The sequence below is a fragment of the Erpetoichthys calabaricus genome, chromosome 3 (assembly GCF_900747795.2).
Source record: "Erpetoichthys calabaricus chromosome 3, fErpCal1.3, whole genome shotgun sequence".
In the NCBI taxonomy this organism is placed as follows: domain Eukaryota; kingdom Metazoa; phylum Chordata; class Cladistia; order Polypteriformes; family Polypteridae; genus Erpetoichthys; species Erpetoichthys calabaricus.
Window position 1 is genome coordinate 168,658,945 of NC_041396.2, and position 22,406 is coordinate 168,681,350.

Genomic DNA, 22,406 nt, shown 5'->3' on the forward strand with positions numbered 1-22,406 from the left:
CTGCCGATCCTAATGTGATGTGGGAGACCTTCCGCAACAAGACCCCGAAGGTTGCTGAGGGTTGTGTTGGTGTTACCAGTGTTCCCAGAAGGAGGTGTTTCATCTCGCAGGGCGTCCTGGATATCATCGAGAGGAGCTGCAGCGCACGGCTCAATGGCAACTCTGGTCTGTACCAGGAACTGAGATAGTCGGCTGCGAACGCTCTGAGGGCAGATAAAGAGGCGTTTGTTGGAGGAATCTGTGAGCAAGTGACACACCATCTGTGGTCTAGCGACTCACATCCTGCTTACAGAGGAATCAAAGCATTACGCACATCTGAATCTGTTCCTCGGAGAGTCGCAGTCAGGGCAGCTGATGGAATGGTCCATACAGATGACACTGTAGTTGTGACCCGCTGAGCTGGCTACTTTGAGCAGTTGTTCAAAGCTGATCCTCCGGCTAGGACATTGGATATCTCTGGGTCCACGGTTCTTGAGGCTGATCCTCCAATTAGCTGTGAACCACCCAATCTATCTAGATTGCGCAGGTGGTGAACCAGCTGAGGGGGGCAAGGGCTGCAGGAATCTGTGGTATCCGGGGTGAACTTCTCCAGGCTGGTGGTAAGGCTGTCCTCCTGGTATTGCAAGCAATCTTTACTTCTGTATGGGAGACTGGCATCATCCCAACAGACTGGAAAACAGGACTTGTCATCCCTATCTAGAAAGGGAAGGGTGTTCGCCTGGATTGCAGCAACTACAGGGGGATAACACTGCTCTCAGTGCCGGGTAAGGTCCTTGCTAGGGTCGTCCTCAATAGGATCAGTGATCACTTGCTCACCTACCAGCGACTGGAACAGTCTGGTTTTACGCCTAAGTCTACCAATGACCGCATCCTGGCACTGAGGGTTCTCATAGAGCGCAAACACGAATATCGGCAGAGTTTCTTTACAGCCTTTGTCGATTTTCGCAAAGCGTTCGACTCAGTTGATCGAGCTACCCTGTGGGACATCCTGAGGGTTCGCGGGATCCCCTCAAGGTTGCTGGATATCATGGCTGGCCAGTACACTGGTACTGTGAGTGCTGTGCATAGTGGAGGTAGGACCTCTGCGTTTTTCCCAGTTGATTCTGGGGTTTGTCAGGGGTGTGTTCTTGCTCCTACTCTGTTCAATGCCTGTATTCACTGGGTGTTGGGCAAGGTCGTGGGGTATAGTGGCTGTGGGGCATCTGTTGGTGAAGACAGATTCACAGATCTTGACTTTGCTGATGATGCTGTGATCTTTACCGAGTCAATGGAGGCTCTGATCGGGGCGCTCGAGAGACTTAGTGAGGAATCTGAGTGTCTGGGCTTGCAAGTGTTCTGGGTAAAAACCAAGATCCAGGCCTTTAATGACCTCTTGGGCACAGCCATCAGCAGTGTGTCTGTTTGCGGAGAGAGTGTTGACTTTGTTGAAAGGTTTACTTACCTTGGCAGTGACATTCATGTTTCTGGTGACTCTTCCTGTGAAGTCATGAGGTTGCTGGAAAGGGGTGTGTGGCGCTCCCAATATCTATGCAAAAGGACGAAGGTCCAAGTCTTTACAGTCCTGGTGCTTCCTGACTTACTATATGGTTGTGAGACATAGATGCTATCCAGTGACCTGAGATGAAGACTGGACTCCTTTGGTACTGTGTCTCTCCGGAAAATCCTTGGGTACCGTTGGTTTGACTTCGTGTCGAATGAGTTGTTGCTCATGGAGCCCCGACTGAGGCTCATTACCTGCATTGTGAGGAAGCCTCAGTTACGGCACTACGGCCATGTGGCGTGTTTTCCCAAGGGTGATCCGGCTCATAAGATGCTCATTGTTGGGGATCCAAGTGGCTGGACCAGGTCAAGGGGTCGCCCACGTAACACCTGGCTACGGCAGATGGAGGGTCATTTCCGGAGGGTAGGACTGGACCGCGTGTCTTGTGGGGTTGCCAACCAGGATCCCGAGTTGTTTCGCGGTGTAGTGGGTGCAGCAACGCACTGTACCAGTGCATGCTCCCCAACTTGACTTGACTGCACATGTACTTTATCTCCAAATCTGCTGCAATCCAAAGCGTTATGCCAAATTTGTCAGGCTTGGTTGAGATGTACTGCAAGAAAGGACAACGGACTTTGGTTGGAAACATTTGCTGTTTCCCTGTAATATGTTGCCCTGGGTTGTAACTCAAAACACAGTTCTCAACAAAACATTGCCAGATGCCTGAGACTGCAGCAAACGTGTTGTTTTTCACACGTTCTGCAATGGTGTCTTTGTTGTGAAAGTGCAAATGTTGCATGATAGCGGTCACAGGGCATTGTATACTTGATTGCCAGTACAACAAATAGTTCTGAGCAGGCATCAACCACAGCACCAACTGTGGTCATTGGTGCTCTTGAGAAAAGAATGGAGATAAATGGCAACAACTCAGAGAAGGGAAGGCAAGTCCGTTGTACCAAGTGAACATCACTGACAGAATAAAACTGAATAAGAAAAAGAAAAAAAAAACAACGCTAACTTTTATGAGTAGCCAAAATTTAAACTGGGTGTTACAGACTCAAATCAAATGGATGTTTTTATTATATTATAGTAGTAATAATAGCAGTTCACTACTCAAAATAGAGAGAGCTCTGACTCGAACCTGTAACCTCTTGATTACAAGACAGCAGTTCTTACCCCTGCATCAGCCAAACAGACACGTTGACTTTCTGTCGATTGAAATTTGGGCTTGGGTTTTTACTCATTGACGGCAACATGTACATTAACTCTTTTTTTGGGCTAATTTTTTTTTTTGTTTCTTTTCTCCCAGGGCTGAATATTTTTCCAAAAACTAACATTTTTTAAAAAAGAACACAAAGCAATTGTTTAACATATCAAATCAACAAAAAATATTTACTTTTGACAAATGTTACTGTCTTGCATGTTGTATGAGCCTACATACTCTATGATTTCACATACATTTTACACAGCAAAGTCCTGCAAAGTCTGATCTCACTCAAAACAGCCAATTTCAGTCATTGCCACATTGCACTCCTTACAATATGTGTTGCTTTGGTGCCTATTTTTCAATTGTCTGTTGCTGCACTTTCTCACAGATATTGTTAGTGTGTACTGTAGAGAGACAAGTCACCCATTTGCCATCGTGCCATGCCACTGCCACCAAGTTTTCTGCCTGCATGAAAACCGTACTGTCACCTCTTTTCATCTTCTGAAACTTTATGAACTTTATGTATGGCATTATAGCCTGGTTCACCCCATGGGATTTGCTTCTGTTTATTACAGAAGTGAATAAAACTTTGCAGCAGCACGTACCTATCACCACACTGCATAACCTGTCCAAAGCCACCACGGGACAAAACACGTTTGGACCAATGCTCCCTGAAGTTATATCACCAGTTCTGTCCCATCTCTATTTGTAATGCCACAGCGCACTTCATCTCGTCTTTTGTTGTGGGTTTCCACTTTGAAAAACGAGAATGCGATGCAAACACAGCCTGCGATTCAAAAAAATTCTCTGCCTACCTGTTTGTCTCGTCTGACAGTAGCTGAAAAGCAGCATCAGGAGAGAGCAGCCTGAAGTACAGCAGCTGGTGATCTGTTGTGTCCAACAGCAAGCCATGCCGTCTTGTAAACTCCGGTAGTCAGATCGGCTCTCAACGGATCAATGTCTGTGTATTTATCTCATGCGAACCTTGCCGTAGATGCATTGGCTGCGCGAAGGCACTCAACTGGCAGCAGATCCGCTGGCGCGGCATCGGCTGGTGTCTGATCAGCTGATGCCAGCTTCTCACTCTCTTGCTCGATCTCCTGATCACTGCCAATAAAACCCGATTCTGAAAAATCAAGAGTCCGACTCCGCAATAATGCGCAAAACATCGTCTGCCGAGTGTTTTCTTTTCTGCACTTCCTTCGCTCCCTTTTCACATGTTGGTGCCATCTTGCCATTGTTTACATTTCGTAACTCATGCACACGCAAGGTTTAGTTGCCGAGTCAACGAGTCTAGCATTCCTCCAAGCACAGAGGGAATGCCTGTGACGTAACTGTGAGATTTGTCGCCATTAACAGCTGATTGTCGCCCTCTATCCCTGGATGTCGACATTTGTCGACATTCGCCTTCAACCCCTCCTGTCGACAAAAGTCGACATCCGCCCTAAAAGAGTTAAATGATTTGCTTTTCTTTGGTTATATTCTTGAATAAAAGCACACTTGTTTTGTTATACCTTTTGTGAAAGTGTTTATTTGATATTTGAACTAAAGTCTTCACACATTATACACTTCACTTCATTATTACTATAACGTGGAAAAAGTTTCTGTTTTAGTTATGTGTTCAACATTTCTTGCCTCGCATTTCCTGTCATCCAACATTTACCCAGATCGTTGTAGACAAGGAACACACATAAAATGCATGTATTCCAAATAACAATACAGTATTATTTAATGTATATAACTCCAGTCATAATTTGATCAGAAAACTTTAGTGATTTAACTTTTGGTAAATTATCTAATACAAAACAATTGTAATAGAACTTTACAATACAACTTTAGTCACTTCCAGCACTTAACCTGAGAGTCAAAATAATTAAAATACAATACCTTTTTATGTGGAATTAGTTCTAGACATGCCTGGTAAACTTGCCTTGTTCGTTCTGAATCCTGTAATTAAACAAATTTAATTAAAGTCAATTTAAGATTATACATTAACACAACAAATGGTTTCGATTATTTATGATACTTCAGGGTGATAATTACTTTCATATTATAAAGTTTCTTTAATGATGAAAGGTATAGCAAATGACTTCACACCAAGAGCCTAATAGAACAGATTCATTAGAAATGTTTTTAATTGGACAAACACAATTTGTGACTTGCTCAGACGTACTGATGAGATTTAAAATCTAAAACCTTATTCAAACCTAAACCAAAAACATGTGGCCACAGTTATATAAAATGACACATAATAAAATCACAAAGTTTTTTTTGATCATGTGATTATATTTTTCATTTCAGATAAAATGTATTACCTTGGCTTCTAGTTCTTCATAAAGTGCATAGTTAACCCACAGATAAATGTATCTTTTCCAATGCCTCTTCTCCGAGATAGGTGGGACATTCGCAATAGCTCTCTCATAGACTTCTCGAACAGTGTCTGAATCTGTATCACTTTCAACAAGTCTCAAGTAATCAAACCAGGCATCATAATTGTGAGGATTTGCCTAGAATGTAATAATAATACAAAAACATGGAACTAAAGCAATAGACCAAATTGCTTTAAAAATAAATCATTTAGAAAAGTTTTAATTTTTGAATAGATCATCATATCTAAAAACTTACCTTAACTTCCTCTTCATACTGAAAGCGTCTCTTGCTAACTATTACATCTTCAATTCCCCTCCTGTCGCCAAATTTCTTCTCAAATATTGTATAGTTCTTGAAGAGCTCCTGAGCTTGTTGTTTAGGAATCTTGTCCAAAGCATATTTGTAGATTACTCTGACTCTTTCAGACTAGTGAAGGTTTAAAATCAAAACCAAGTGAAACTATAGTATTTTCATAATTAGTTGCAAACTCTACATGTATATAAAAATTCTACTCAAGACATAATAAAATTTGAAAAATTACCTCCTTTTGTTTTTCCTCAAACTTTGCAAATGCCACAAACAGTTGTTCATCCATATATTCCTCCCCAAAGAATTCCACTGCTCTTTCAAACACTTTCCTAGCATGAGCAATATATCCATGTTTATCTTCAAAACGAGCATATTTAATCCAGTTTTTCACCTCCGGGTGTACAAATACAAGTTCACAGAAGTAAAGGAAATTTTTTTTCAAATGGGACCTTAGAAACCCCTGAATTTAATAATGAATCTACATAAAATATCCCCCACCTGTAACTGAAAATCATATTTTATTGACATCCTAAACATTTAACTACATCACTTAGCCATTTCAAATATTAATGCCTACAAACCTTTTTCTTACAACTAAGATATAGCTACTACTTAGAAACTTTTAATTAAAAGGATATATTTCTCGTAAATATTGCGGGCTTTTTCCACTTCTTTGTATCTTAATTCAAAATTGATGTAGGAGTGCCAGGCCTGTTCATCTGGCTGCCATTCCATCCATCGCTCAAACACCTGGCGACAACCAGCAACATTTCCCAACATTTCTTCCATATATGTATACTTGTACCTAATTATAAACACACCGATTTATTTTTGCTTGAAGAATGCCAAGTTAAGTATAGAATAATCAAATAATTAACAAACGTGTAATCATATATCTTAAGAATTCCGGTTTGTCAAAATTCTGATCCAAGCTATTCTTACCAAAACTGGTTGACCCGAGGGAGGATAGTGATAGCTCTGTCCCAAATATTTCTGGCATGGTTCACCTGTCGATTCTTCATTTCCATCTCTGCATACTTGAGCCAAAGAGCAACATTTCTGTGATCTACATCTAATGCACGTTCGTAAATTGAACGTGCCCTAGAATTGGAAAATAATATTTTAATACTTCCTTCACAAACAAAGAAAATACATTGCATTTGTAATTAAATTTAAGGTAGTACCAACGACTAGGCAAATACACTTGCTGGAATGCATGGAGTTTTTGCATAGTATATACTGCAACTTGCCCATTTATGGCAAACAAAAAACACAGTAGCCTGAAAAACACAAGACAAAGATGAAAAAACATAGGACAAATAGCAAATATACCTAAAAATTTTACACGTGTGTAAAACTTAAAAACGTAAATTATTGCTCCTGTTTTAAGAAAGAAGCCTAAAATTAATTTAGGTGAACAAACTAGAATTCCTTGCTACTTTTTTAGCTGTAAATTTATATGAATAGATAGGATGTTTTATATAAGAAAGATTGCAAGCTGAAAAGAAAAGTACATAATCTGGTTAATTATACAGATGTGAACAAATCTGTAGGTACACCTACATGAAAAAACAAGAACCCACAAACAGTCTCTGAAATAACTTGAAACTGATAAAACTGGCACCCATCATTGTTATTTCCGTATTTAACAAAAATCAGACTTTGCTTTAAAGTTTTCATTCAAAAGGACATTTCCTATAATAACACAAATGAGAATAGATGGATAAAAGTGATGGGACCCATAACCTAGTATTTTGTTGCACAACCTGGAGGGGTAATCACTCCAAACAAGTGACTCCTGTAGCTCTCAATGAGACTTCTGCGCCTCTCAACTGGTAGTTTGACCCATTCTTCATGAGCAAACTGCTCCGGCCATGTCTGGTTTGAATGGGGCCTTCACTAGACTGCATGTTTCAGTTCTTTTCATAGATTTCAAGTACAAGCTTTATAATACAAGTTTAAGGAGATTATGCTCAAGTGTAACAATGCATGGGTAAGACCTCATCTGAACTACTGTGTACAGTTTTGGTCTCCAGGCTACAAAAAAGATTAACAGCGCTAAAAAAAGTCCAGAGAAGAGTGAGTAGCCTTGTTCCACATCTACAAGAGATGAATTATGAGGAAAGATTAAAAGACCTGAGCCTTTTCAGTTTAAGCAAAAGACGATTAGGAGGAGACATGTTTGAAGTGTTTAAAATTATGAAGGAAAACAGTACAGTGGATTGAAACGGTTACATTAAAATGAGTTCATCAAGAACACGGGGACACAGTTGGGAACTTATTAAGAGTAAACTTGACAGAAATGTTAGGAAGTTCATCTATACACAGAGAACGATAGACACATGGAGTAAGCTACCAAGTAGTATGGTAGACATTAGGACTTCAGGGACTTCTAAAACTAGACTATTTTTTTTTTTTTTTTTTTTTTAGAAGAATTAAGTGGTGTAGGTAGTACCAAGGATGGATGGGCATCCCAGCCAGGAACCAGGAAGGTCCCTTACCCAGACAAGAGGTCCCAAAGGAACATAAAGGCATCCTGGCCAATACAACTGGACTAGGTGGCCCTAATTAATTGACTTACAATTAATTGCCCGGGGTTTGTTTCCTACCTTGCGCCCTGTGTTGGCTGAGATTAGCTTCAGCAGACCCCCGTGACCCTGTAGTTAAGATATAGCAGGTTGGATAATGGATGGATGGATGAAATTGGCCTATTTTCACAAAAAAAAAAAAAAGACTAGGCTGGTGATTGGTAAAAAGGTCAATCACAAAAACCAATGTTTTCAGCCTCTGCGTTTCTAAGCTTTATGGCAATTTAGTTGCACTGCTTTACACAAGGTATTACAGTAGTTAAGTGAGTGCACATCTTTTTTTTTCGTTTGCAGCAAACTTCCTGCAATGTAAACAAAAAGCAGGAACTAGAAGCTTGTTTTACCAATGAATAAAACACGATTAGTATATTACCCTTTACATTAAAGAAAGTGGAGTAATCAACTGGAGGAAAAAAAAAAGTAATTGGAGAAGTTGTCAGGTGTAACTAGATAAACAGCAAGAAAAGCTAATTTAAGGAATTCAGTCCTTTATTTTGTCCTTTAAATTAAAATGGACACCGCTTGAGTTTGGACAGGAAGCTTATTTAAAATGCATCAGCTCACACTTTAAATTCGAAAAAGAAAAGATAAACACAAATTGAAATTTCTGCTTAGTAAACAATAGGCTTTTTAAAAGGATTTGTACGGTGTTTATTTTTTGTTACTGTGTGCCATACAGCATAAGTTATGGTAAGAAATGAAATAGGTACTACATAATTAAAACAGTAATCTAGATTTTATAATTACACCTCAAGAATTACAAATGTCTACTTGATACACTGAAGAAAAAAAAATATAGTAAATGTGTATTTTAACAGCAAAAAGCTGTAGCGCAATTCATGATTTAAAATTATTAAAATGTGCATGTATATTTACTGTATATTTAAGCAGCACTTAATTGCCAATATCCTATAGACTATTGAAATCGTCAAAAAAAAAATTGAAAGGAACTACTCTGGACATCTCTCTCCTAGGAGGATTCGTTTTGTCGACTTGTTTAGTGGCAGGAGGAAAAGTAAAAGGGATACCGTTTTGCTGATGTTAGTGGCTAAGTGACTGTCTTTCTTCTGAGGTTTCGTTTTGCTGATGTGCTGGCCTTGCTTGTGTTATTAGTGGCTAAGCGAGTTTGGAAACAGGCTTCCTCAGAGGTGGAGCCCTTACCCCAACTCCACCTCTCACTTCCGGGCCGGACACACACACACTTCCACGTGTAGAAGTTTATATATACAAGATATATTTTTATATGTAAATTTGTTGTAAGAAAAATGGTGAAAACTACTTTTATTTAATTTAGCCATGTTTCAAATAGGTACAGTACAGAAAAAACTTATATATATATATATATATAAAAAAATCGGTATAGGATGAACAAATAACATGAAATCGGTGATTGGCATCAGCCTTAAAAAACCTGATCTGAGCATCCTTACCAAAAAGCTCCAGTTTTGTCTCATCTTTCCGAAGGGTATTCTGCCAGAAGCTTTGTGGCTTCTCAATAAGTATTTTGTCAAATTCCAGGTTGTATTTTATATGTGAAGTCTTCCTGGGTCTTCTTTCATTGAGCCCACTGTCACTTAAAAAGTGACAGATGGTGCAATCAGGCACTGATGGATCTTGACCTTGGAATTCAGCTCGTATCTCTTTGGAAGTTGTCCTTGGCTTTTTGTATACCACTCTCACTATCTTTCTGCCCATTCTGAGGTCGATTTTCCTTTTGCAGCTGCCTCCATTAAGGCTGGTCACAGGAAGATCAAGCTGCTTGTAGCTGCTTACAGCCTTTGCCTTTAGCATGCTTGTCTGTAATGTTCTTTCTGATCTGACAGACAACTCTTTCCTTTGCTTTCTCAAGATCATGCTCAATGTGGGACATACAGTGACACCAAACAGCAGAGTGACTACTATTCTTCATTTAAATAGGCTTACTAACTGACTGCACGACTGGAGATATGCACAATACTAATTAAGGAAAATAGCTAGTTTGAAAAATCTAGTTATTTATAATCTTTTCTAGGTATGCCAACAAATGTGTCCAGGCCATTTCAGAATATCTTCGTAGAATAAGCAATATTTGCTTTGCTTTACTCAACGATATATCAAAGGCATATGCAGGTATAGAAGGAACAATTGACTTTTATTTAAATCACTTTTCAGGTAGCATACAGCACTTTTTCAGTGAGCTGTAAGGGTACCAATAAATTTATCCACATTTGTATAAACAGGTGGAGCCTCATGCATAACGCCGTGCGTAGAATTCACACAATAACATGGCATAAGCACAAAAGCAGAAATGTTCGTACGCACAAAAAAATCCAGATGCATAAATCTGGGCATTCGCCCACTTCCACATTCTTCCGCTACATAAATCCCAGTCAGCGTGAAAAGTAACGCACGTGCATGCGCCTGCTGTCCCGCCCCAACTCCTCCCAGAATTACGTCTCTTTGAATATGCAAATCAATACAAACAGCCCTTAAGCTGAGCCTTCAGTGAAAAGACAATGGCAAAAGCACGGGGAAAAATAGAAGAATTTCAGCGAATACCAAGTGGACGCAAGGAAAAACATACTATTTGTTGGTTTAAAAAGTGGTACAAACAACAAAAAGGAAGCTGATCGAGTGACAGAGTGTCGAAAGCTCAAGTTCACAAAGTTGCACAGTGCCCAAAATAAAAAAGAAGTTGTCCCATATCAAAGTCGCCGTGAAAAGGCGAGTTGTAGCCCACCGTCTGAGTGTCATATGAAAGCTTATTAGGGTACACAGAAAAAAAAATAGGCACACAGTGGGAAAAATACTCGAAATGTCAAATTTAACCTCGAAATTTCCACTTCAATCACATAGTTTGTCATTAAAGTAGAACATAATAAACTTCATCTTAAAATCATTTAATTTACTAGTTTCTCAAATCCCATCGTAACTAAAGTAGCATGTTAAATGCTTTGTTTTTTATTTGATCTTCTATGTGCTCTGTGTGTGTGAATCACCACATGCTTCTGGGCTTTCTCTTCCTCCGACAGGACACAGAATCCATTACATTTGTAATATTACAGCTCTCCGAATAATTAAAATACTGAGATGTATACGTGATATCATTTTCATGATGATAGGAGTTAAAGCATGTTATTAAACATGGGAACACGGTGGCGCAATGATTGTTCATGTCTCACGCAAGATGCTTGCTGCACGACCTTCGATGAAATACTTTATTGTAGCAGTACTGTCTCTTTCAAACGTACTAACCCCCAATTCCTGTCCTTCCTTTTCTTTCTCCAAATACCCAATCGCCACACAATCAGCTCTGTAATAGATGTTAAACCATCTTTAAGCTTAGAACGCCGATTCTTCAAAACTTTTAAGGAACATTGAAATATCTTCGTAGTACATGTTTAATTATTCTATCTATCTATCCATCCAGTGTCGCTCCAGCCCCAGCAAGAATACAACGCGAGGCTGGAACAATCCGTGAACGGCGCGCCAGTTCCTTTCTAGCGCTGCGACACCGTGTCCTCACATGTTTAATCACTAACAATATAGATTATTTAAATGAAGTTAAAATTTTATCTGTATAATATAACAAACATATTTTGCTGCATTTCATCTTAAAACTGATATCGTCATCATATGTAAATACACGCTTTATAAAGTGGCTCAGGTTGTGCAATATTATAACTGTAGTGCAAGTTTACAGTGAGGTAATTGTACTAATAAGTACAAACAGTTCCACAAGGAGCACTTGATGGACTGATTGAATGCGTTTATAGTTCTTAGGATGAAACTGTTTCTGAACCGCAAGGTCAGTACAGGAAAGGCTCTGAAGCGTTTGTCGTATGAGAGCAGTTCAATAGACAATATTGGCAATTATGGCTGAGGCTGCGTGTGCTTGATGCTGTATCCCAATAATTTTCTGATCAGCTGGTATAGCTCTGTGATTCCCCACTCAGATACAGTGATATAAATATTCTGAGTGGTGCAGCGGGAGTAATATGGAAAAAGATGATCCGCTGTGGCAACCCCTAACGGGAGCAGCTGAAAGAAGAAGAAGAAGATGCATTGAGAGTAACAACGCTAAAGCAGCTATGGTATTTAGAATACTTTGGCTATTCCCTGGGCCATTATATTGTTACAGGTTAATTACAATCAGATGCATTAAACTAATAAATAATATGTAGTTAATTTCAGTGTATTTATAAAGCCACATCAGGGATGTGGATCTAAAAAAGAAAGGGAAACCACACTAGAACAGTAGCACTGCTTTGATGCTGGGTGCCGCCAGTTTACAAAACTGAGCAGAGAACTTGCATACGCCAGGGTTTGAGCTACTGTGAAAATGTGCGTGGCTTTACTCCAAGTTTAGGTTTTATACATCACGATTTCAGCGTAGAAACAGGCTTACGCAACATTTTTGTATGTACGCACCGTTTATACATGAGGCCCGTGGACAGTAAATTATGACTCTATATATACTAAAAGCAAAATTTTAATGGCTATTCTAAAATTAACTGGTAATATGCAAGGATTTTCATTATTAGATTACGTTAGATACACTTTTTGTGATTTAAATGTTTCCAAAATGTGCAGGAGTATTCTTAGAATATACATACTATAAATGGACATATTTAGAAAGTATGTTGGTGCAAAAATCTAAGGATGTACAGAACTGCACTACTTTACTATAATGGTTAGTGATGAACTATAATTCTAGAGTCCTGAGCTAGATTTCCATCTCAAGCATGTGTGTGGAGTTTATACATTCTAACTGTATCTTTTTGTTTATCCTCACTATTTTTTCTTCAGAAAATCCAGTGCCTTCTCACATTTTAAAGACATGTTTATAAAATGAAATAGTGGCTCACAATTGTCCCTGTATGAGTAAGTGTGATGTGAGAGCAGCAAAACTGGTAAGCGTACTGCAAATAGGTTCAGAAAAATAAGAATTCTTGTTATTCTAATTTTGCCTATACTGTAATTAAAATTATTACAACTATTTTGTTATATAGAATGCAAGCCCTTTGAAAATGTAAACATACTTGCAATGTAAACAGAAAACTTAATCTAATTAATACAGGACAACCAACCTTAAAAATTAATTAATCTTTACTAACCTTTGTACTTCTTTCAAGCTTTCCTCCCATTGTGCATACTTTATCCAATTACTAATAACTGTACGATTTTTTCGGATATTATCTTCAAATCCCTTTCAGAAAAAGAAAAAAAAGTTAGTATCCTTTATTGTCCCAGTTTAACACTAAACTCCAATTCAGTTTCTGTAATAAGTATGTAAGGGTTAATTATTCAAAATATTCTTATTAAAAATATGTGAACAAAGATAATTTGAAAGCTGCCTGGATGCAATAGATCATGCCCACACAGTGTGCTGGATCATGAAATACCCAAAAAAAAGAGGAGACAGTTGAAATGGTGGTCACTAACAAAGGGGTACCTGTGGGAATTGTTCTGTCTCCCTTTACACTACTAATTTAAATACAGTAACCATTTATGTAACCTACATAAGTTCTCAAAGGATTCCTCTTCTGTAGGTTGCATTAAAAATAAGAGATGAGAGGACAGAAAAGTGGTGGAGAACTTTGTCAAGTAGTGTAGGGAGAACCATGCAGAACTCAAAAGAAAAGATGGTTGTGAACCAGAAGCAGGAACACTTAAGTGAGCCCCAGGTATCAGTCACTATAACAGGTTAGGAGAGGAAGGAGGTGCAAGCCTCTAAATACCCAGCGATACATCACAACAGTAAAAAGGACAAAGTTAATTACACAGACATGCATCCTTCAATATATACTGTATGATAAGCTGCTGGGGATATTCTACTAGATCTTAGTAGCCAGTGTACTGTTTTACGACCGTGTTTTCTGTTGGGGGAGTAGCAGCCCCTCAGCAGACATCAAAAACCTGGCTAAATGGATCAGGAAGCCGGGCACATTACTGGAGGCAGCAGAATTAAAAAGGTGAGAAGAGGCCATAATGGATGATGCCCATTGTGTTCATAATGTGTGGTCCTGAAGCAACTTTAGTCATCATGTTATTTCATCATGTCATGCTGCAGCCATCAGACAGTGAATTACCTACTTACACACTGTCATACCAGTGTACTCCCAGGGAGGTTTTGATAGAATCACTGGCATAGGGACAGTATTACTTAATATTTTCATACTATTATTGTTGTACAGTTTTGTGTCTTCCATGTATGTAATTGTTTACACATTTTTACTACTAAATTTTGAGTTCTATGTTGCTGCAGGAACAAGTTCATTTTCCTTCAGCTACCAATACTGAACTGTCTCTTACTCTTAAAGTATATAAAACTAATGTGAATCGATTAAAAATAATTGGCTATATCTTTAAATCAATTTAAAGGTTTCTTGAGAAAAAGGTATCAATTTCTAATCAAAAACACAAAAATTTCTGAGTGATCCCAAACTTTTGACTGGTACTGTATATTTGGCTTAAATTACAAATAAAGGAGTCAGAGGTACCATACATTGAGGAGTCAGAGTTGAAGATTTTGTGTACTGACTCCACAGACCTGATAATAATCATAGGTAAAAGAAGTACCTAAGAGTCTAAAAAAGCAATTAATAGCCAGTACTTTGAGTACATACTCTAATAGTACTAAAGACAACTGATTACAAACTCTAGCAACTGGAACACTGAAAATTATTATTATATGACATCACAATTCTGCTCAGTGGCAGTAATAAAGCTTGAGCTTACTTTTCTTTTTCTCAGCTTGTAATCGTTTAATTCTTCTTCATCTGTTATCTTCTGCTTTGGGGGAGGAGGCAGTAGCTCAAGTTCTCTTTCCTTAGCTTCCCTCAATAGCTGCTCTGCTGTTATCTGTACTTCTGCTGGTGCTTTGTTTTTCACCTGAAACAGAAATCAACTGCAGTATTATTTTATGGAAACCAACATGAAACAAATACATGCCATACATTTGTCTATTAATAGATCACTGAGATGTCTCATACAGAGTTTTATTCTTCCTTTAGATCAAAATAGACATAAATAACAATATTTAATGACATACCAAAATAAAATGACCTTTTCACAAAATGACATTGGCAGAGCACAGCACTAAATGAAAAATAACAGAAAACAAATATGCCACAAACTCACATTCATTTGAAGCTCTAAAAATGTGCTTATCTAATACTTTTTTTTTTACTGTGACCTGTCAAGTAAAATGACACCTTTTATTGGCTAACTGAAAAAGATATGCAAGCTTTCGAGGCCCCTTCTTTGGGCAAAAATGGCTAACACGGTACAACACCATAGTATTACTGTGACCTTTAACAGTTGTTTACTCTTAACAACAATGAAGATTGTTAGTAATAGTAGTTTTCAACAATCATGGGTGCTGCCCAACTAAATTTAATATTTGTAATTTGTTGGATGCAACTCACATCCACAAGGAATTATTATTACACAATCAAAATCATGATTTCCCAAGTACTATACTTCATAAGAAACATTTACTAATAATTTAAGATTAAAACACACAGTAGTTGAAGTCCCTTTAATCAATCACAAGTAGTGGACTAATGTAAACCTTGTCCTCCTATCATTTAAGCAACTTAGTAGCTATACTTGGAGTAACCCAGGATCTCCATAAAAAGCTCTGTAGTACTATAGAACTAGTATTGGAACTATGTACTTAATGTATGTAATGTATGATAATAATATTTAACTCAAATTGCTTAACATCCATGCCACATTTATAAATAATGAATATTACTAATATGTATTTTAATCAAACTTAATTGCTAATAAATGACACTTTTATTTCAAAAGTTTTTTGGAACTTGTGAATTGTCAGATATCCTATAGAGTGTACAGAAAAGGAAATAAATAAATGTACTGAAAGCTTTTAAAGTGTTATGTAACAGTTAACTGTCAATTGGATAGATCTGTTATATATTTTATTGTGATTGGTCTCTATATTTAAAGAGATCAGGGGAAAACAGAGATAATGAGAAAATGGGGGTTCAGAGAATAAAATGCTTACATTTACCTATACATCTGTTAAAGAAAACAGGTTGAGCATCTTAAAACTGATTATTCATGATAGTTCTTCAGAACACTTTTCCTTCTCTGACCTGTGGTCCAATAGTAATTGTACTGAAATACAGAGTACACTGAAGTAGGTCAGCCAGTGCCAGACCCCCACAAGCTACTGCAGGATACTTTAACTCCCTCTCCTCCACTTTGATGGCAATTTTCCTTCATATACTGCATGACCAGACTTCACGTCACTTATGGATGGATGGATATACCACTCCAAAAAAATATCTCAGCATGCGCAATGATACAACAAAACAGTCTAATTTTTCCACCACTTCACAACAAGCATATACAAAACAATTTTACATCATCATCAACAGTGCCAAATGCAGAACACATTGCAGATATGGCATCTCAACGGACATTCTCTGCAAACTCAAGGCCAGACTAATTCTGACCACAAGGTAGGGGTGGGCGGTATGACCAAAATTCTATATCACGGTATTTTTCTAAATTATCCCGGTTTCACGGTATTGGACGGTATTTTTTTCCCCATGCATGAGTGAATGTTAACCACATTTTCCACTGCAATTACTGCAGTAGACTGGCTAAGAATAACCTATTCCACTGTTATGAGAATTGTACATTGTACAAAAAAACATTTTAATGTGCACACAAGTATTAATACAGATTTGCATGGCCCCATAAAGTGATAGTTTTCAAGGGGGTGACACTAATGAAGAGAAGGAATCACATTGCATGACAGTTGCAGTCAAAATATTGAACCTTTTTATTGAACAAACTTTGCAAAAACTTAAACTATGATTTTGACAACATATTTTCAACCATCCAAAGGGGCATTTAGACTTAGTAAAATATCCAGAGGTGCTTGTCAAAACTTGCACTGCACTGAACATGTCTTAGAAAAGTAATAAATAGTAAATATTTTTTGTGAACCAACTACACTTTCTGTTAATGTTAACAATCTCTGTCCACTGACACATTAAAGTGACTTTTTAAACAACTTTACCATCAATAAACTGCATAATATTTAAACTAATAAATAATAACAATAAAGTAAATAATAGTATTATTACTGATAACTGCACTATTACTTCAAGACTTCAAGCCCTGGTGCATTACACAGTATTCACCAAATTAAAATAAAATAAAACAAGTACAACTTTGTGATGACATCCTTACCAACTGTACCATCATTTAGGCAAACTGCATTAATATGGGCCTTGCTTCAAGCTAAGCTATATACATAAATAAAATAACTGCAACTTGCATTTACTGTATAATGCTATTTGTGGTATAGCCCTACGGAAGTGCATTTGGGCCACGGTGAAGAAAAAAAAATACAGTAAAGAGGGAAGAAAAAAAACAAACTACCGGTATATGTCAAGAATAAAGTCGACATGCTGACTTTATTCTCGACATTTCCACTTTAATTTTGACGCTTATGTCAAGATTAAAGTCAACATTTCCACTTTATTTTCATAGTTTACTATTAAAGTAGAATGTCATAAACTAAACTTCATCCTAAAATCAATGTTTAATTTACTTGATTTTCTGAAACCCCATCATAAGTTAATGCAGCACATTAAATGCTTTGTTTTGTGTTCCCCGACCCAGTTGTTAATCACTATGCTTCTTAAACTGACTTCCTATGCACTAAGAGGAGGCAGCAATCACCGCACAGAATCCATTCATTTCATGGTATTCCTGCTCTCTAAAAATTTAGAATGCTAAGATAAATACTTGATATCATTTTCATGATGAAATGCATTAAAGCAGGTATTAAACAAGCATGGTAGTGAAGCGGTAGTGCTGCTCCCTGGCAGTTAGGGGTCCCCAGGCGTACTTTCAGTGTAGAGACCTTTATGGCAGGTGTGACGAGGCTCCAAAAAACTGGATGTATGAATGGGTATCGCACAGGTTTAACTTAAATATTGTGTAAATGTTGGGTTTGTGATCTGGTGGTCGGAGACACGAACACAGAATTCAATGCATGTTCTTCTGAGCGGGCTTTCTTTATTGCACGCGTGCTGTCTCTATCTGACGTACTAAAACCCCAGTTCCTATCCGTCCTTTTTTTTTCTCCACATAACCAATCACCACACGATAAACGTCTTTGTGAAATTAAAACTAGTTATAAACTTAGCCCACGGAGTGTTCAGAACTTTAAAAATATCTTCGTTATACATGTTTAATTATGCCATCCATTTAGAGTTGCGCCCATCTCTGAACGAGTCGCCAGAACATCGAAGGATAAATACAAGCAAAACATACACTAGCAGGGTCAATATAGCACAACAAAACCCAGACATCGAAGGATAAATACAAGCAAAACATACACTAGCAGGGTCAATATAGCACAACAAAACCCAGCATCCTACATGAGTTTGAAAGGAAACTGAAGCTCCGAGTAAACCCACCAGAAAAACATGCAAATGCAAGGCAGGCATGCCGCCGTGCCCCCATATGATTAATGCATGCTTTAATGCATTTCACCATGAAAATTATATTAAGTATTTATTTTAGCATTCTAAATGTTCAGAGAGAAGGAAGATCATGAAGTGAATGTATTCTGTGCGGCGATCGCTGCCGGCGCCTCCTGTTAGTGCAAGAAGAAGTCAGTTTAAGAATCACTTAACACAAAGCATTTAATGTGCTATATAACTTATGACGAGGTTTGAAAACATGTCGTCACACTGTTACACAGTACCCAGGTACATTACACTGTATTGAAAACAAATGAAACAAGTACAACTTGGCTTGCAGTATTATCCAGTAGTATAGAAACAGTATTTACACATCTGACCTTTTAAAACTAAAGTATCTCCAGGCTTTGTCCATTTTCAACACGCAGCATTCCTATACTACCGCCCACTATTTGGTGGTGTAGCAGTGAAAAAGAGCCCTAGTGCAACAAATCTGTATTTAGCGGTGTAGCAGTGAAAAAGGTCCCCACTTGAACAGTTTCCCGCTGCGCCATGTTCCGAACGTCGTTTAGGCAATTTAAACCGGTGTTGCGGTATAAGAAAAATCCATATCATAAAAAAAATAAAAAACAGTTTTCGGTATGAACCGGTATACCGCCCAGCACTACCACAAGGGTCCCTCTGCTCCAGACACACATCTACCTACGGTTTTTCAGTGGGGGCAGAAAATACTGAAGTGGAGAACAGTGATGAAGAGAATTTTGACAGCAGGAAAAAAGGAATAGGAGCAGAGCAGCACAGGTAGCATGACTTCACAGAGCAACATGCCAGCAAGCTCTCCCACAGTCCAAAAGAAGGTGTTAGAACCTACCAAAACGATTTTGATTTACACAGAAAGCTTGTATTGGCACAGAAGAAGACAGAGAATTTTTAATTTATTCTACCAATTATTTTGACAACTAATAGATTAATTGGAGTTACAATGTATTTAACTAAATGATAGCAAATTTTGATTGTCACTTTTCAAAAACATGCTAATGCAAAAATAAAAATTAGAGGACATTAACAATTGAAACACCATGCACTTCTTCAGTACTATAACCACCAAGGCAATGGCGAGTGGCTTCAGGATCCATTTGCTCTTATTAATGGCCTCTTAATCCCAAAGGGTACAGACAGTGAATTTATGAATCAAGTCAATGTAAAAACAAATCATTGACACACAGCTTATACATATAGCCAGCATGGTATGGTGGTTAAGGCTTGACCTGCCTGTGCTTCAAATGGACAACCAAAAAGAAAAGTAACCTATTGTATCATAAATGTTGTAAATCGCCTCAGATAAAGACATCTGCCAAATATGCAAATAGAAATACATATTTTTGCAAATACTTTACTTAATGTTAACATACATTTTCAATCCAAAAAAAAAAACCCTCCAGAGCTGTTCAGCCACATGGCAAAAAACTGCTTCAGTGTTTATTAATGAAAAGCAAAATTACACATTTGAATCAGTTGGGCAAATAAAACATCCATAAATAAAGAATAAAGTATTTTTTGTAGTGATACTTTACATGTTTTTTTTTTTGTTTTGTTTTATTGTGTGCTCATTCTCCAATTTTACACTGTTTGTTCTACCAGGAGTGAAAATGATCTGAATGGATGCAGTGACATAAGTACCATTTCAATGCTACTCTCTGATTCAGGATAAAATCTCTTCAGTGTTTAGCTGCAAAATGCAAAACACTTTTCAGTCAGCCAGAAGGAAAAAAAAGTGTATTTTCCTGTACAGAGTAAATAGTTTATAAAATTACAACCTTACTTATATTTTGGCAAGGCATGCCATGGGTACAGTGACAGGATTTTTATTTTCAACTTTGTTATTAGTTAATTTAAAGAGGTACACACTGCACTGGAGAAACAATGCCCCTACCAGTAAATGAATAATCACCACAGCAGAAGGTCAGAAGCAGGTGTGGCTGGCAGGGGTAATGAAAATGGTAATGCTTTTTAAGCACAGCAACAAGGGGAAGAGTAGGTGAGTAGTTGTGAAGGATCCAGGATGTTAAAATGTGAAGACTGGGTTTTTCAAGGTGAAGGAATGGCTCGATATGACGAAAGGGGGCAAGGAAGAATTTTCTTTTAATGGACATTGAAGAACAGGAGCAATAGAGTGGATGGGGACTAGGCAATGGAAGCCTGCTGAGAATACAAATGAGAGATGTCATGAAATGGGATGAGAGAACCCCCATTGGGAATACAATGAGCAAGACTTGAGGTGGCCAGGCTATTAAGAGCCAGTGGTAATATAGGCTGCTGGGAATACCTCTTGTCGGCACAGCACGGGATGGTGAGGCTGCGATGAACTCTGTTGCTACTGAGAAGAGTCAACAGTGGCTACTGGGAAAACCATAGGGTCCACAGGGGTTCCAGAGCAGGACTTTTTACCAACTAGAGCAGAGAAGAGAGAATATTTTTGATAACCACTCGTCTTTATCAGTGACATTCAATATGGGTTGCCTCTTCTGCTGTTGGTGAAATAGCAGTGGTAATGGTGATTTTACTCTCCTGGAGTGGATTAGTCAATTTTAAAAAGAGAGGTTCATTTTGAGGAAGACTTTTATTAATTTGTGATTTTTATTCTTACCTGAATTTTACTCATTTTATTCTTTGGAACTGATCAGAACCTTTAATTATTTAGTGACATGTTAAATTTATCAGCTGGCCAATTTTACACAGTAAACTTTGAAACATTTTTTGCACTTTTTTTACAAAATGATCTGTTTTCTGCCTCTCACTCACCACTGGTTTAACAAACTACTAGGGGGTCATTTGTCCCTTTGAGTGTCAATCAAGCCCTGGCACAATGATCCAACACACATTTCACAAAATTATTTAGCTAATTGCAGGCAGCTTAATGGACGGAGTACAATACTTTCCATTATCACCAGTCCACTATTATATCTGCAGTATGAGTGCCTCTTGCACCAAAAATGGGTGCAATGTACAGTATTTACGTTTATCTTGCTGGGTATGGGTTCTATCACTGCCTCTGTGCTTTATCAGTGTCTGTCTCCTTGACCGTTTTTTATGTCCTTTCACAGTGAACTTGCAGCTCCTGTCCAATTCTGTTTACAGTTCAGTAAGAAGCAGGCATGTGTTTTGGAGAAGGAGCATATTTGTCATACAAAGTAATGTGAACATATTGTCAGCAGTGACTTTTCTCACATTGCCAATGAAAGGCTCATGGGTCACATCAACAGTCTACCGTGTCTTTACTTGGCAAGTGAGTGTGATTGTTTCCATATGGGGATAGGGTCTAGCACAGGGGTCTGCAACCTTCACTATCAAAAGAGCCATTTTGCCCCATCTTCCTCCAAAGAAAAATAGTCTGGAGCCGCAAAACATAACACAGCTTATAAACTTTTAAAAGTTTTAATCTTTTTTTAGATTTTACATGTTACAACCACGGAATACAACAAACAGAAGTGCAGTGTGCATGTGTAGGCCTACTTTGAAATAAATTTAACTGAACTCTGCAGGCCTATTTGAGTCCTTCCTATACCTGTATAAAATTCAAATAAAAACTAGCCCACTTTAATATAAATAAAACATTTAGCTGTAGCTTAGCAGCTTTAAAAAAGTAAACATAAAATTCCATTTCAGTGTGCTCTCATCCTCTTCAGGTTTCCCTCTCAGCCAGCAATCAACTGAAGCACCTGAACATACAAAAAAACCTACATCAGCTCCGGGTCTGAAATAAATGTGGTTTTTTTTTTTTTTTTTAAATATTAGCCTATTAAATGCTATTGTTCTCACCTGTTTAATGTGACTTCTGTTTCTGAAGTTCGCTGCAGTTCATCTCTAGCACTTTGAGCTACTTTTTGTATGAAAATGTGCTATATAAATAAATGTTGTTGTTGTTCTATGTCGGGGCTATACGATGTGACTTTGACCTTCACACAGGACTGCAGGCTCATGTGTGAGGTGGGAGAGAT

The 22,406-nt window shown here is 37.9% G+C and overlaps 1 protein-coding gene across 1 annotated transcript in view; it reads right to left on the bottom strand.

Annotated features, from left to right (window-relative positions):
- The window catches only part of crnkl1 (crooked neck pre-mRNA splicing factor 1), a 71,811-nt gene that overhangs the window by 36,641 nt on the left and 12,764 nt on the right, over positions 1-22,406 (bottom strand). The window contains exons 2-9 of the mRNA XM_028797517.2: positions 14,675-14,827; positions 13,051-13,142; positions 6,309-6,467; positions 6,005-6,171; positions 5,599-5,777; positions 5,313-5,483; positions 5,003-5,194; positions 4,575-4,634 (exon numbers count right to left, since the gene is read on the bottom strand). Of these exons, the coding sequence (XP_028653350.2) occupies positions 4,575-4,634; positions 5,003-5,194; positions 5,313-5,483; positions 5,599-5,777; positions 6,005-6,171; positions 6,309-6,467; positions 13,051-13,142; positions 14,675-14,827 (1,173 nt within the window). The remainder of the gene's footprint in view (positions 1-4,574; positions 4,635-5,002; positions 5,195-5,312; positions 5,484-5,598; positions 5,778-6,004; positions 6,172-6,308; positions 6,468-13,050; positions 13,143-14,674; positions 14,828-22,406) is intronic.